At 59.4% G+C, this 14910-nt stretch overlaps 1 protein-coding gene across 1 annotated transcript; it reads right to left on the reverse strand.

The window, feature by feature from the left end:
- Positions 1 to 1058: 1058 nt before the first annotated feature.
- ZNF574 (zinc finger protein 574) lies at positions 1059 to 6103 on the reverse strand. Its single transcript, XM_065654770.1, is given in 3 exon segments — positions 1059 to 3411; positions 3414 to 4411; positions 6044 to 6103. Coding segments are annotated over 2 exon segments (3033 nt in total). The 5' UTR covers positions 4408 to 4411; positions 6044 to 6103; the 3' UTR covers positions 1059 to 1372.
- Between the last annotated feature and the right edge of the window lie 8807 nt (positions 6104 to 14910).

The following is a 14910-nucleotide window of genomic DNA, read 5'->3' on the forward strand; positions in this document are numbered from 1 at the left end:
GGGGCTGCGGCGGGGCCGGGATGGGGCGGGAGGAGGCGCAGCCCCGTGTGTCCCCCCCGCTCCCGGTTTATTCCCCCGTTCCCGGTTTATCCCCCGGTCCCGGTCTGCCCCCCCCGCTCCCGGTTCGTGCCCCCTCCCGGTGCCCCCCCCGTTACTCACTCGCGCTGCGCGGCCGCCGCAGCCCCCCCGGCCCGGGGGGGATGGGGGGGGCCGGGCCGCGGCTCCTCCGCCCGGTGAAGCGGCGGCGGCGGCGGCGGCGGCGGCGGGGGGGGGCGGGGGGGGCAGGGCCCAGGCCCCCCCCGGTTCTCGCTGCACGCGGCTCCGGCGGCGGCGACGGGAAGGCGGGGGGGGGGGCGCCCCCCCGGGGGGGAATTTTTTTGGGGGGGGGGGGGGGCGGTGTGTCCCCCCCGCTCCCGGTGTGACCCCCCCCCACTGTGTGTCCCATCCCCCCCCACCCCGGGTGGGGCTGGTTTTTTGGGGGGGGGGGGCGACCCCTCCCCGCCCCCCCCGCGTGGGTCCGGCCGGGGGGGGGTGGGGGGGTTAATGGGAAGGGGCGTGGCCAGGGGGGTAATTGGAGGGGGTGGTGGTGGGTGGGGCTTGGGAGGGGGCGGGGTTAGAGGAAAGTGGAAAGGGGCGTGGCCTGGGTGTTATTGGGGCGGGGGCGGGGGCTGGAGGTGGGCGGGGCTTGGGGGGGTGGGGTTAATAGAAAGGGGCGTGGTCGTAGGTTATTGGGGGCGGGGCTTGGGAGGGGCGGGGTTAAGTGGAGGGGGCGTGGCCAGGGGTTATTGGAGGGGCGTTGTTGGTGGGCAGGGCTTGGGATGGGGCGGGGCTAAAAGGGGCGGGGTTTAGGGGATGGGGCGGGGTTTAGGGGCGGGGGCGGGGCTCAGCCCCACCCACAGCAGAACTCAGACCCCGCCCCGGGGCAATTAACCCCCTAATGAGGTAATTACCCCCCGCCCCGGGGATAATAACACTCCCCAGAGGGGTAATTAAACCCCCAATTAACCGCCCTCCTCCCCTGCCCAGGTGTCCCACCCCCCCAATAAAGACACTTTGGGTCATTTTCTCGCTTTTAATTGCATCAGGAATTAACAGCCCCCCGCAATGAGGGCGGTGGAAACCGGGGGGGGCAACAACCCCCCCAAATGCGGGTGCTGCCCCCCCAAAATCGGGAGGTGTGGGGAGACCCTGGGGGGGGGTGGGTGAGGGAGGGGACGGGGGGGCGACATTGAATTTTGTCCCCCCCAAAATGGGGTGAGACCCCCTTGGGGGGTCCCCAAAATGAGGCTGGGACCCCTGGTGGGGGGGCACAGGGGGGGTCCCCAAACTGGGGGTGGGGCCAGAGCTGGGGGTGTCCTGGGGGGCGGGGGGGTCACTGCAGCCCCCCGGCTTGGGGGGGGTCCTGAGGGGGCGCCGGGTAAATCTCGATGGTTTCGACCACGGCCAGAGCGGCACCGACGTCCCCGCTGGGGCTGGGGGGGCCGGGGACGGTGACGGTGACACCGGCGCCCACGATGGTGCCGGTTCCGGCACAGTCGGTGCTCCCGGTGCCCGTGAAGGTGCCGGTTGCGGCGCCGCCGCTTCCGGTTGCGGCGCCGATAATGGAGCCGGCGGCGGTTCCGGGGCTGATGATGGAACTGGTACCGGTTACGGTGTCGATAACAGAGCCGGTGCTGGTTCTGGTGTCGATAACGGAGCTGGTACCAGTTACGGGGCCGATAATGGAACTGGTGCCGGTTCCGGCGCCGATGACGCAGCCAGTGCCAGTTGTGGTGCTGATAATGGAGCTGGTGCCAGTTCCGGCGCCAATAACAGAGCTGGTACCGGTTATGGTGTCGATAATGGAGCCGGTACCAGTTCCAGGGCTGATAACGGAGCCGGTACCAGTTATGGTGCCAATAACGGAGCCAGAGCCGGTTCCCGTGCCAATAACGGAGCCAGTGCCAGTTCCAGTCTCAATAACAGAGCCAGTAGCAGTTCTGGTGCCAATAACGGAGCTGGTACCGGTTACGGTGTCGATAATGGAGCCGGTACCGGTTACGGTGCTGATAACGGAGCCAGAGCCAGTTCCGGTGCCAATAACAGAGCCGGTGCCAGTTCCAGTCTCAATAACAGAGCCAGTGCCAGTTCCGGCGCCAATAATGGAGCCGGTGCCGGTTACGGTCTCCATAACGGAGCCGGTGCTGTTTCCGGCCCCAGCGCTGCTTCCCTCACCCGTCGCTCCCCGCGGCGGCTGCTGGTGCAGCTTGCGGTGCTTCCAGAGGTTGGAGAAGGAGCGATAGGCTTTGCCGCAGCCCTCGCAGCGGTACGGCCGCTCACCGGTGTGGATGCGCCGGTGCTCGGCCAGGCGCACAGCGATGGCGAAGGCTTTGCCGCAGTCGGGGCAGCGGAACGGCCGCTCACCGGTGTGCAGACGCCGGTGGTCCTTGAGGTGGGTGGATTGGCGGAAGGCTTTGCCGCACTCGGGGCAGGGGTAGGGCCGCTCGCCGGTGTGGATGCGCCGGTGAACCGAGAGCGACGTCTCGGTGCTGAACAGCTTCTTGCACTCACCGCACTCGAAGCTCTTGGCGCAGGGCGGGCGCCGCGGCGGCACCGAGGGGGAGCGCGGCGAACCCGGCGGGTGGTCGGGCGTGCCGCCGGGTGCCGCGTGGAGCCGCTCGTGCGCCCGCAGCCGCGCGGCCGAGCCCGCCTTCTTGCCGCAGGTCGGGCACTCGAAGCGGCGGCCGCCGGCGCCGGCGCGGGGACACCGGTGCTCCCGCAGCTGCGCGGCGCTGGCGAACGCGGCGCCGCAGCCGCCGCAAACCTGCGGCTCCCGCCCGGCGTGGCCGAGCCGGTGAACGTCCAGGAGGCGGCGGAGCAGGAAGGAGCGGCCGCAGTCGGGGCATTTGTAGGGGTACTCGCCGGTGTGGTGGTAGCGGTGCATGAGCAGGCGGTACGGGCGGTGGAAGCGGACGCCACACTCCTGGCACTTGTAGGGGTAGCGCCGGGAGTGCACGAAGAAGTGTTGGCGGAGGGTGGAGGACTGGGTGAAGCGCTTGTGGCAGAGCTGGCACTCGTAGGGCCGCTCGCCCGTGTGCGTCAGGCGGTGCCGCAGCAGGTTGGCCTGCGAGTTGAAGGTTTTGGCGCAGTCCGGGCAGGCGAACGGGCGCTCGCCGGTGTGGGTCAGCGCGTGGTTGCGGAGGTGCGACTTCTTCTTGAACATCTTGCCGCACTCGGGGCACTCGTGGCGCCGCTCCAGCCGGTGCACGAAGCGCTGGTGCCGCGCCAGCTGCGCCGCTTTGCCGAAGGATTTGCCGCACATCACGCACCGGTAACTCGGCTCCGGCACCGCCGCATCCGCCGGGAGAACGGCGGGGGGTTTCGGCTCTTTGGCCGCGACGGGTTCCGGGGTCTGCAGGGGGGTTTTGGGGCGCCGTGGGTGCGCCGGTGGTACAGGAACTTGGTCATGTTGGCGAAGGCTTTGCCGCAGGGGCAGCGGTGCAGCGGGTTGGGCGAGTGCGTGCGCCGGTGCGCCAGCAGCAGCGACTCGGTGTCGAAGGCGGAGCCGCAGTCCAGGCACAGGAACCGCGACTCGGCGCTGTGGCCCCCCAGGTGCTGCTCCAGCGCCGGGGGGGTCGGCAGGACTTTGCTGCACAGGGGACACTGGAAAGCGCCCAAGCGGTGACACCGCAGGTGCCGCCGGAGCTGCCGGGGGCCGCCCAGGAGCCGCTGGCACTCGGGGCAACGGTGCTCGGGGGGCGGCGGTGTTACCGTCGCCTCCTCGGCCACGTCCTTCGCCTCGTTAGCGCCGCCGTTAATTAGCGGGGGGGTGAGGTGGGCCGCTTGGTGCTCCAGGAAGTCCTTGGGGCTCTGGAAGAGCTGCCGGCACTCTCCGCACTCGTAGAGCAGCAGCTGCACCGTGTCGCCGGCGTCGCCGTCGCCGGCGTCGTCGTCCTCGCCCGGTTTGCGGTAGGAATGCTCCAGGTCCACCCGCGCGTGGCTCTGGCTCTGGCTCTGGTTGGGCGCGCGGTGGCTCTGCCGGTGGCTCAGCCAAAGCTCCTGGCTGGCGAAGAGCGCGCGGCACTCGGGGCACTCGAAGTGGATCCCGGCGCTGGGTTTGGTGCCGGCGGCGACACCGGCAACACCGGCCGGCGGTTCCGGCTCCTGCGCCAGCAGCTTGATGTGCAGCTCCTGGTGCTCCAGCAGCTGCCCCGGCGTCACCAGCAGCTGCCCGCACTCCAGGCACTGGTACTGGGGGGGCTCGGGGGCCCCCAGCAGCTCGTACTGGTGCTGCGGGGGGGGCGGGTGCTGGTGCTGCTGGTGCGCCAGGGCCTCCCCCAGCGCCGCGGCCAAGTGGCCGCACTCGGAGCAGACGTAGCGATGCTCCAGCAGCACCAGCGTCTCCTCGCCCGCCGGGGGGGTCGCCATGGCCCTGGGGGGGCGGAAATACACGGGGGGGGGTTAGAGGAATGGGGGGGGGGGCGGGGGGAAAATGGGGGGAGGGGAATAAATGGGGGGGATAAATGGGGGATGAGTGGGGGGGGGGGGGACAAGTTGTGGGGGATAAAGGGGGGGGGAATAAAGGGTGGGGGAATAAAGGGAGGGGGAATAAAGGGAGGGGGAATAAAGGGAGGGGGAACAAAAAGGGGGGGGGGAACAAAAAGGGGGGGAGTTGAGAGAATAAGGGGAATAAAAAATGTGGGGGTAAAAAATAAATGGGGGGAATAATAGACGGGGTATTAAGAGAATGAGGAGGGTAAAAAACGGGGCAGGGGGAATGGGGGGGAGATTAAGGGGGGGAATAATAGAGAGGGGTTGAGAGAACGAGGGGGTAAAAATGGGGGGTGTGAAAATGGGGGGGATAAAAAATAAAAGGGGGAGAGGGAATAATAGAGGGGGTTGAAAAAATGAGGGGGGTAAAAAACGGGGGGGGGTAGAAAAATGGGGGGGTAAAAAATAAATGGGGAAGGGGGAAATAATAGAGGGGGTTGAGAAAATGAGAGGGGGTAAAAAATGGGGGGTGGTGAAAAGATATAGGAATGGAAATAAAAAAATATGGGGGTATTAAAAAAATGGGGGGTTAAAAAAATAACAGGGGGGTATTAAAAAATAATAGGGGGGTATTAAAACATTAGGAGAGAAAATTGGGGGGGTTAAAAATATAATAAGAGGGGATTAAAAGAATGGGGGGGTTAAAAAATGGGGAGGATTAAAAAAATAATGGGGTGGTCAAAGATATTGGGGGGAGTAAAAAAAGGAGGAAGGAAATTAAAAAATAGGGGGAGTTAAAAATAAGGGGGGGGGATTAAAAATAAGGGGGTTCAACAAAAGGAGGGGAGATTAAAAACTTGAGAGGGGAATTAAGCCCATCGGGACCCCTCAAAAACCCATTTTACCCCCCCGGGACCCCCCCAAACCCCTTTTACCCCCCCCATGACCCCCCAAAAACCCCTTTCCTCCCCCCAGGACCCCCCCAAACCCCTTTTACCTCCCCCAGGACCCCCCCAAACCCCTTTTACCCCCCCCCATGACCCCCCCAAACCCCATTTTATCCCCCCAGGACCCCCCCAAACCCCTTTTACCCCCCCCAGGACCCCCCCAAAGCCCTTTTACCCTCCTCAGGACTCCCCCAAAGCCCATTTTATCCCCCCAGGACCCCCCCAAACCCCTTTCCTCCCCCCCGGACCCCCCCAAACCCCTTTTACCCCCCTCAGGACCCCCCCAAAACCCATTTTTTCCCCCCCCCATGACCCCCCAAACCCCTTTTACCCCTCCAGGACCCCCCCAAACCCCTTTTACCCCCCCCATGACCCCCCCAAACCCCATTTTATCCCCCCAGGACCCCCCCAAACCCCTTTTACCCCCCCCAGACCCCATTTTATCCCCTCTTTCCCCCCCCCAAACCCCCTTCCCCCGCCCCCCAGGCCCCGTTTCCCCTCAGCGCCCCCCCAACCCCGCTGCCCCCGCTCCCCCCCGGCCCCGGGTCCCCCCCAAACCCCCCGGGACCCCCCGAGGCCTCGCCCCCCGCCCTGGGCCCCCCCGGACCCCCCCGGGCCCCCCTCACCTCCCGTTTCTCTCCCGCTCTCGTTCCCTCTCTGTCCCCTCCTTCCCTCCGCCGGCACCTCTCAACATCCCGCCTCCCTATTGGCCGGCGCCGCCCGCCCGGTCAACCTGGGGACCAATAGCGGCGTCCGGCGGGTGGTGACGTCACGGGCGCCATGGTGGGAGCGGAAGAAACCAACGCGGCGGGAGGGGAGGGGGGGATGTACCCGGGGGGGGGGGTGTTGGGGGGGCCGGGACGGACCACGGGGGTTGTTTGGGGGGATTGGGGTGGGGGGGTGGAAGCGGGGGGCTCGGCGGTGCCAAGGAGGGGCCGAAATGGGGGGATTTGGGGGGTCTGGATTGTACCAAGGAGGGGTTGGGGGGGAGGTTGGGACGTACCAATGTGGGGGCGGGCTGGGGGGGGGGGGCTGGATCGTACCAAGACAGGGGGACAGAGGGGGAGGCGGCAGCTCCTGTTCAGAATTTTATTGTTCCCGTCGGGACGACACACGCGGTTACAAAAAAAAAAAACAACGAAAAAAACCAACCAACCAACCGAACAAATCCTGAAAAAAGAAATTAAATAATTTAAAAAATATTAATAATAATAATTAATAATAATTAAGAAACAACCCCCCCCCCACGAAAACAATGGACGAAGCGGGAGGTGACGTCACGCGCGCGGCCGCCCCGGGGGGCGGGGCTAAGGGAGGAGGGGCGGGGCTAAAGGGGAAGGGGCGGGGCTATGTGGGGAAGGGGCGGGGCTATGTGGGGAAGGGGCGGGGCCGGGGAAGGGACGGGGCTAAGGAGGGGGCGTGGCCAGGGCGGGGGCGGGGTTTGGGGAGGGGGCGTGGCGAAGGGGAAGGGGCGTGGCCAGGGAGGTCACGGCGTCACAAACAGACATTGGGTGGGAAAAGGGGCTTTTTATAGAAATTGTCTTTTTTTTTTCTTTTTTTCTTTTTTTTCCTTTTTTTTAACCTTTTTCGTTTGTTTCTTTTTTCTTCCCCAGTTTCTTTTTTTTTTAGTTATTATTATTATCTCTTTTTTTTGTTTGTTTTTTTGTTTTTTAGCGATTATTTTCTGAGGTCTCTTACAAAAGGGGGGGGGGCGGGGGGGGGCGGAATTTTTGGGTGGAATCTTTGGTTTTTTTTGGTCGCTTCGCCGCCCCCCGGGGGGAGTGGGGGAGGGGACACGGGGGGAGGGGTCACAGCACGAGGTCACCCCCCCAGCCCCCCCCCCAAAAAAAAATAAGGGACCCCCCCCCCAATATCAAGGGGATGCACCAAGAACTGGGGGGTCCCGCCGGGAACTGGGGGCCCCCCCCAAAAAAAAAGGGGGGACCCCCCCAATAAATAGACACCCCCCCCCCCAATAAAATAGGGACCTCCCCAATAACTGGGGAACCCCCCCAATAAATGAGGAAACCCCCCCAATCAATAGGGGCCCCCCCCGATAAATGGGGAACCCCCCAATAAATGGGGACCCCCCCCAATCAATAGGGACCCCCCCCAAAAAGTGGGGCCCCCCCCGGGGTTCTTTGGTTGCGCGAGGTCAATGAGGTATCTGGCCGGGGGGGGAGGGGCGGGGCCGGCCCCTCCCCCACCCTCTTTGGCTTTGGGGGGGGCGGGGGGGAGGGGGGGCCGTGGGGTGTCCCCAAGGTCATGGGGGGACCTGGAGGTCACGGAGGGGCCACCAGCACCTGGAGCTTCGTCACCGCGTCCCTGTCACCGTCATCGTCACCATGGTCACCATGGTGACCGCCATTGTCACCATCATCATCATCGTCACCACGGCGACCACAATTGTCACCACCATCATCATCATCGTCACCATGGTCACCACGATGGCCATCGTCTCGTCATCATCGTCACCATGGTGATCATCGTCTCATCATCATCGTTGTCCCCATCATTGTCACCATGATCAACATCACCATTGTCATCATCGCCACCATCGTCACCATGGTCACCATGGTTACCACCATCATCATCACCATCATTGTCACCATTGTCTCTGTCATCGTCACCGTGGTCACCATCATCATCATCATCATCATGTCATCATCGTCATCATTGTCACCATGGTCACCACCACCGTCATCATCATCATTGTTGTCACCATCATCACCGTCATCATCATCTCATCATCATCACCATTGTCACCATTGTCTCTGTCATTGTCGCCATGGTCACCATGATCATCATCATCATCATCACCATCATCATCATCGTCACCATTGTCTCTGTCATTGTCACCATGGTCACCATGATCATCATCATCATCATCATCATCACCATCATTGTCACCATCGTCACCATTGTCTCTGTCATTGTCACCATGGTCACCGTGATCATCATCATCATCATCACCATCATCATCATCGTCACCATTGTCTCTGTCATTGTCACCGTGGTCACCATGATCATCATCATCATCATCATCATCATCATCATCGTCACCATTGTCTCTGTCATTGTCACCATGGTCACCATGATCATCATCATCATCATCATCATCACCATCATTGTCACCATCGTCACCATTGTCTCTGTCATTGTCACCATGGTCACCGTGATCATCATCATCATCATCACCATCATCATCATCGTCACCATTGTCTCTGTCATTGTCACCGTGGTCACCATGATCATCATCATCATCATCATCATCACCATCATTGTCACCATGGTCACCATGATCATCATCATCATCATCACCATCATCATCATCGTCACCATTGTCTCTGTCATTGTCACCATGGTCACCGTGATCATCATCATCATCATCATCATCACCATCATTGTCACCATTGTCTCTGTCATTGTCACCGTGGTCACCATGATCATCATCATCATCATCATCATCACCATCATTGTCACCATGGTCACCATGATCATCATCATCATCATCACCATCATCATCATCGTCACCATTGTCTCTGTCATTGTCACTATGGTCACCATGATCATCATGATCATCATCATCATCACCATCATTGTCACCATGGTCACCATGATCATCATCATCATCATCACCATCATCATCATCGTCACCATTGTCTCTGTCATTGTCACCATGGTCACCATGATCATCATCATCATCATCATCATCACCATCATTGTCACCATGGTCACCATGATCATCATCATCATCATCACCATCATCATCATCGTCACCATTGTCTCTGTCATTGTCACTATGGTCACCATGATCATCATCATCATCATCATCATCACCATCATTGTCACCATCGTCACCATTGTCTCTGTCATTGTCACCATGGTCACCATGATGACGATCATCATCTCATCATCATCATCATTGTCACCATCATTGTCACCATTGTCTCTGTCATTGTCACCATGATCATCATCATCATCTCATCACCATCATTGTCACCCTTGTCTCTGTCTTCGTCACCATGGTCACCATCATCACCATCATTGTCACCATGGTCACCATCATCACATCATCATCATCACCATTGTCACCATCGTTGTCACCATTGTCTCTGTCGTTGTCACCATGGTCACCATGATGATGATGATGATCATCTCATCACCATCATTGTCACCATGGTCACCATGATCTTCATCATCATCCTCATCACCATCATCATCATCATCGTCACCATGGTCACCATCATCGTCATCATCATCATCGTCACCATCATTGTCACCATTGTCTCTGTCATTGTCACCATCATCATCATCATTGTCACAATGGTCACCGTCATCGTCACCATGGTCACCATCATCATCATCATCATCTCATCATCATCATCATCATCATCGTCACCATCGCTGTCCCCCCCGCCCCCCCCAATTAACGCTCATTAACTAACGACCCCCCCAGAGCCCCCGGCCCGTGGGCTGGGGGAGGGGCCGCTCTGGGCTCCCCCCCCGCCCCGTTTTATTTGGTTTCAGGTGAATTTTGAGGTATTTGGCAAAGTGACCCCCCCGCCCCTCCCCCACCCCCCCGGGCCCTTTTTTGGTTTGGCAATTAATTAATTAAAGCTTCGTTAACGAGATCGGCCCGGGGGGGGGAGGGGAGGCCCTGGGGGGGGCGGCCGCTCCCCCCCCGCGACGGGGCCGTTTTTGGTCTAAAAATCAACTTTTCTGTGGTTTTTTTTTTTTTTTTTTACACTTTTTGGTGGTTTTTTCTGAGGTTTGGGTGCGGTTCTTTTTTTTTGGCTTTTTTTGGCTTTTTTTTTGCCTTTTTGTCCTTTTCTTCCCTTTTGTTCATCCTTCTGTTGCCACTTTTTGTCTTTTCTTGGCCACGTTTTTGTCCTTTTTTGGCCATTTTTTTGTCCTTTTTTGGCCACATTTTGTCCTTTTTTTGGCCACGTTTTGTCCTTTTTTGGCCTTTTTTATCCTTTCCCGCTTTTTCCTCCTCTTTCAATCCTCCTCGCGTCCTTTTTTTTGTCCTTTTTTCGTCCTTTTTTGTCCTTTTTTTGGCTTTTTTTTTGCATTTTCCTTTTTTTTTTTTTTTGCTATTTTTCGTCCGTTTTTGGCAACTTTTGGCTTCATTTTGCTTCTTTTTGTCGCTTTTCCCCCATTTTCGGGGCGTTTTTTGGTCTCCGGTCGGCGCCGTCTCTCCCTTCGGGTCCATTTTTTTGGGGGGGGGGTCACCCCGTTATTTTTTTTTTTTCTCCCCCCCTTTTTTTGGCGTTTTCTCCCCGTTTCCGGAAGCGCCGGCGCCGTTTTCTGTATAAAAAACACCAAAAAAACACAACAAAAAAACCCCAAAACGGGGGTTTCCCTCCCCCCCCCAATTTTTTTTCCCCCTTTTTCTTTTTTTTTTTTTTTTTTTTTTTGACCCAAAAAGCCCCAAAACGCCCCAAAATGGGCTGGGGGGCGGGGCTACATTCAGGGCCGGGCCCCTCCCCCCCCCGCCCGACTTTGGGGGATCTGGGGCTTTTTTTACCCCCCCCCCAAAACCGCGCATTTTGGGGGGGATTTTATTGGTTTTTTCCCTTGTTTTGCGTCCTCACAGTTTCTGGGGTGAAACGGGGGGATTTTGGGGCTCCATGAGGTATTTGTGGCGGGCGGGGGGCCCCTCCCCCCCCCCCCCGTTTTGGGGCCAAAGCGGCAACTTTGGGGCTTTTCCAGCTCAGGCACTGAGGGGGGGGCGGATTTGGGGGTTTGGTCTCTTTTGTGGCTTTTTTTTTGGCTTTTTGGGGTTTGTTTTCCTTTTTTTTTTTCTTTTGTTTTCCTTTTTTTTTTTCTCTTCTTTTTCTGCTTTTTTCTTTTTTTTTTTGCTTTTATAATTTTTTCTCTTTTTTTCCCTTTTCCTCCTTCTTTTTCCTTTTTTCCTTTTTCCTTTTTCCTTTTTTCTTTTTGTCCTTTTTCCTTTTTTCTTTTTTCCTTTTCTTTTCCACAATTTTTTCCTTTTCTTTCCTTTTCTACATTTTTTCCTCCTTTTATTTTTCCTTTTTTTTACTCTTCTCTTTTCTTTTCTTTCTTTCCCTTTCCTTTCCCTTTTCTTCCCTTTTTCCCATTTTTCTCTCCTTTTTCAGGGCTGTTTTCCTCTATTTTTTTCCTTTGTCCTTCGCTGCTTTTTCCTTTTTCCTCTTTCCTCTTTATTTCGCCTTTTCCCCCATTTCGTAGGTTTTTTCCTTTCCTTTTCCTTTCTCGCCGTTTTCCTCCTTTTCGCCCACATTTCCTCGCTCTTTCTCTCGTTTCCGTCACTTTTTCCCGTTTCTTCCACTTTTTTCCTCCATGGCTGTTTTGGTTTTTTCTCTTTTTTCCCTGTTTCTCCCCCCCCACTAAACCCCCAATTTTCCCTCATTTCCCCCCAATTCGCCGCCCCGAGGTCACAAGGTTTGTGGTTTTTTTTTTTTTTGTCTGTTTTTCCCTAAAAATCCTTTGGGATCAGCTGGGGGGGGGAGGGGCCGTCCCCCCCCCCCCCTTTTTTTGGTGCGAAATTACCACTTTTTGGATCTTTTTCCTCCATCTCCCCCCTCAAACGCTCTTTTTGTTTCTTTCCCCCCAATAAATTAAGCGGGGGGGGTCAAGGGGGGGGCGGCCCCTCCCCCCTCCCCCCTCCCCCCATGGTTAGGATCGATCCGGGGGGGGGAGGGGCGGTTTTTGGTCTGTAGCGCGGGCTGGGGGGGGGAGGGGCGGGGGGGGGGGGTCTCTCCCCTCCCCCCCCTCACCCATCGCTCCCCCCCCGGGGGGGGGCGGGGGGGGGGGAGGGGCAGCCGGAGCTGCAGGAGGAGCAGGAGGGGGAGGGGGGGGACACGGCCCCGCCCCCCCGAACAGGGGGAGGGGCCCTTGGTTGAGGAACAGGGAGGGGGGTGGGGGAGGGGGGAGGGGGGGCGGGGGGGTTGGGGGCGCCCCCCCCGCCCCCCCCCAGCAGCAGCGACGCCCCCGCGTCCCGGTGGGGGGAGGGGCGGGTCCCGCCGGCGGCCAGAGCTGCGGGGGGGGAGGGGCGGTCAGGGGGGGGCGGGACACGGGGACACCCCCGCCCCACCCCCCACATGCAGGGACCCCCCTCCTATAGGGACCCCCTCTATAGGGACCCCTGTCTATGGGGATCCCCCCTCTATAGAGAGCCCAGTTCTATAGGGAACCCCCTCCTATAGGGAATCCGTTCCTATAGGGACCTCCTCCTATAGGGACCCCCCTCCTATAGGGAACCCCCTCCTATAGGAACCCCCGTCTATAGGGACCCCCATCTATAGGGACCCTCCTTCTATAGGGACCCACCTTCCATAGGGAACCCCCTATATAGGGACCCCCCCTATATAGGGACCCCCATTCTATAGGGAATCCCATTCTATAGGGACCCCAAATCCACAGGGACCCCTTCTATAGGGACCCCAGGTCTAGAGGGACCAGATTCTATAGGGAACCCCCTCCTATAGGGACCCACTTTCCTATAGGGAACCTAAATCCATAGAGACCCCCTCCCATAGGGACCTCGGGTCTATAGGGACCCTGAGTCTACAGGGAACCCCCTTCTATAGGGACCCCATTCTATAGGGACCTTGGGTCTCTAGGGAACCCAAATCCTGTAGGGACTCCCTTCTATAGGGACCACATTCTAGAGGAACAACATTCTATAGGGACCCCCTTCTATAGGAAGCCCCCTTCTATAGGGACCCTGTTCCTATAGGGACCCCATTCTATAGGAACCCCATTCTATAGGGACCCCCACCCTATGGGGACCCCCTCCCATAGGGACCCCAATTCTATAGGGACCCTAATTCTATAGGGACCCCATTCTATAGGAACCCCATTCTATAGGGACCCCCACCCTATGGGGACCCTCCCCCATAGTGACCCCGCCCATGGGGAGGGGGCGGGGCCGTCGCGCGCTGGCCACACCCACCTTGGATCGTGGCCAATGGGGCGGCGGCAACGAGCCCGGGCACGCCCAGCACCGCCCCCCTGCGGCCAATGGGGCGTCAGGGGGGGGTCACACCCCCCCACGTGACCCCCCCCATGTGACCCCCCCCCCAAACCCCATGACCCCCGTGACCCCCTGTGATGACCTCGAGTGACCCCCATGACCCCCAACCCCTCATGACCCCCCATGACCCCCCATGACCCTCCCAAACCCCCAAACCCCCTTGACCCCCCCAACTCCCACCCGACCCTCCAACCCCCCCGTGACCCCCCCATGTGACCCCCCCAAACCCCCGTGACCTCCCATGACCCCCCCAAACCCTGTGCCCCCCCAAACCCCCATGACCTCTGGTGACCTCCCATGACCCCCCGTGACCCCCCCAAACCCCCCTGCCCCCCCAAGCCCCCGTGACCTCCCGTGACCCCCCGTGCCCCCCTCACCCGCTGCCGGCGTTGAGCCCCCCAGGCTCAAGGGGGCGGTTGTGCTGTTGGCGGGGGGGGGCGGCGGAGGAGGGGGGACCCCCCCGGGCCCCCCCCCGCAGCGGGTGGGGGTCAGGGAGGCGCCGGGTGACGACAAGGGGGACACTGCGGGGGGGACAACACGGTGGGTTTGTGTAGGACCTACATAAACATCGACGTTTCGGGAGGTCCTACCAAAATACTGGGGACCCCCCTTTAAAATACCCCCCCTTAAAGCCCCCCCAACCCCTGCTTAAAATACACCCCCCCCCCTTTAATACATTCCCCTCCCAGCCAGTGTTTGGGTAGACCCTACGTAAACATCGGGGTAGGCCCTATATAAACACCAGGGTTTGGGTAGGTCCTACAAAAATATTGGGGACCCCCAAACCCTTAACACCCCCCCACACCTTAAAACATCCCCTCCCAAAACCCGCCCCCGCCATGTGCTGGGTGGGGTTTGTGTAGGTCCTACGTAAACACCGGGGTTTGAGTAGGTCCTACGAAAATATTGCCCCCCCCCGCGCTTTAAAGCATGTAGGACCTATAGAAAAACAACCCCCCCCCTCCGTCATAGGGTGACCCCATAGGTTTGTGTAGGTCCTACATAAACAAACATTTGTGTAGGACCTACGTAAACACGGGCGGTACCTGTTGTGCTGGAGGCCACGGGGGGCGCGAGGCCGGGGGGGGCACCTGTGGGGGGACACGGGGGGGCGGGACACGGGTCATATGGGGACACAGGGGACAATATGGGGACATATATGGGGACAATATGGGGGGACGGTGCCAGGGCCGGGGCGGGGGGGCTGAAGGGGGCAGTTTTCTGGGGGGGGGGTCCTGGGGGAGGGGATTCCCCGGGGGGTTTCCCAGGGGAGGTTCCCAGGGGGGGTTTCCAGGGGTGGGGGAATTCCCAGGGGATTCCCAGGGGATTCCCAAGGGGGTTTCCCGGTGCAGGGGGGATTCCCAGGAGAGGTTTCAAAGGGGGGTTCCCAGGGTTTGGGGGGGGTTGGTTTCTCGCCCCATAACTCACAGTCTGGGGGGGGTACGGGGGGTGCTTCCCATGGGGGGGGTCATG

Source organism: Caloenas nicobarica, chromosome 35, assembly GCF_036013445.1.
Source record: "Caloenas nicobarica isolate bCalNic1 chromosome 35, bCalNic1.hap1, whole genome shotgun sequence".
NCBI lineage: Eukaryota > Metazoa > Chordata > Aves > Columbiformes > Columbidae > Caloenas > Caloenas nicobarica.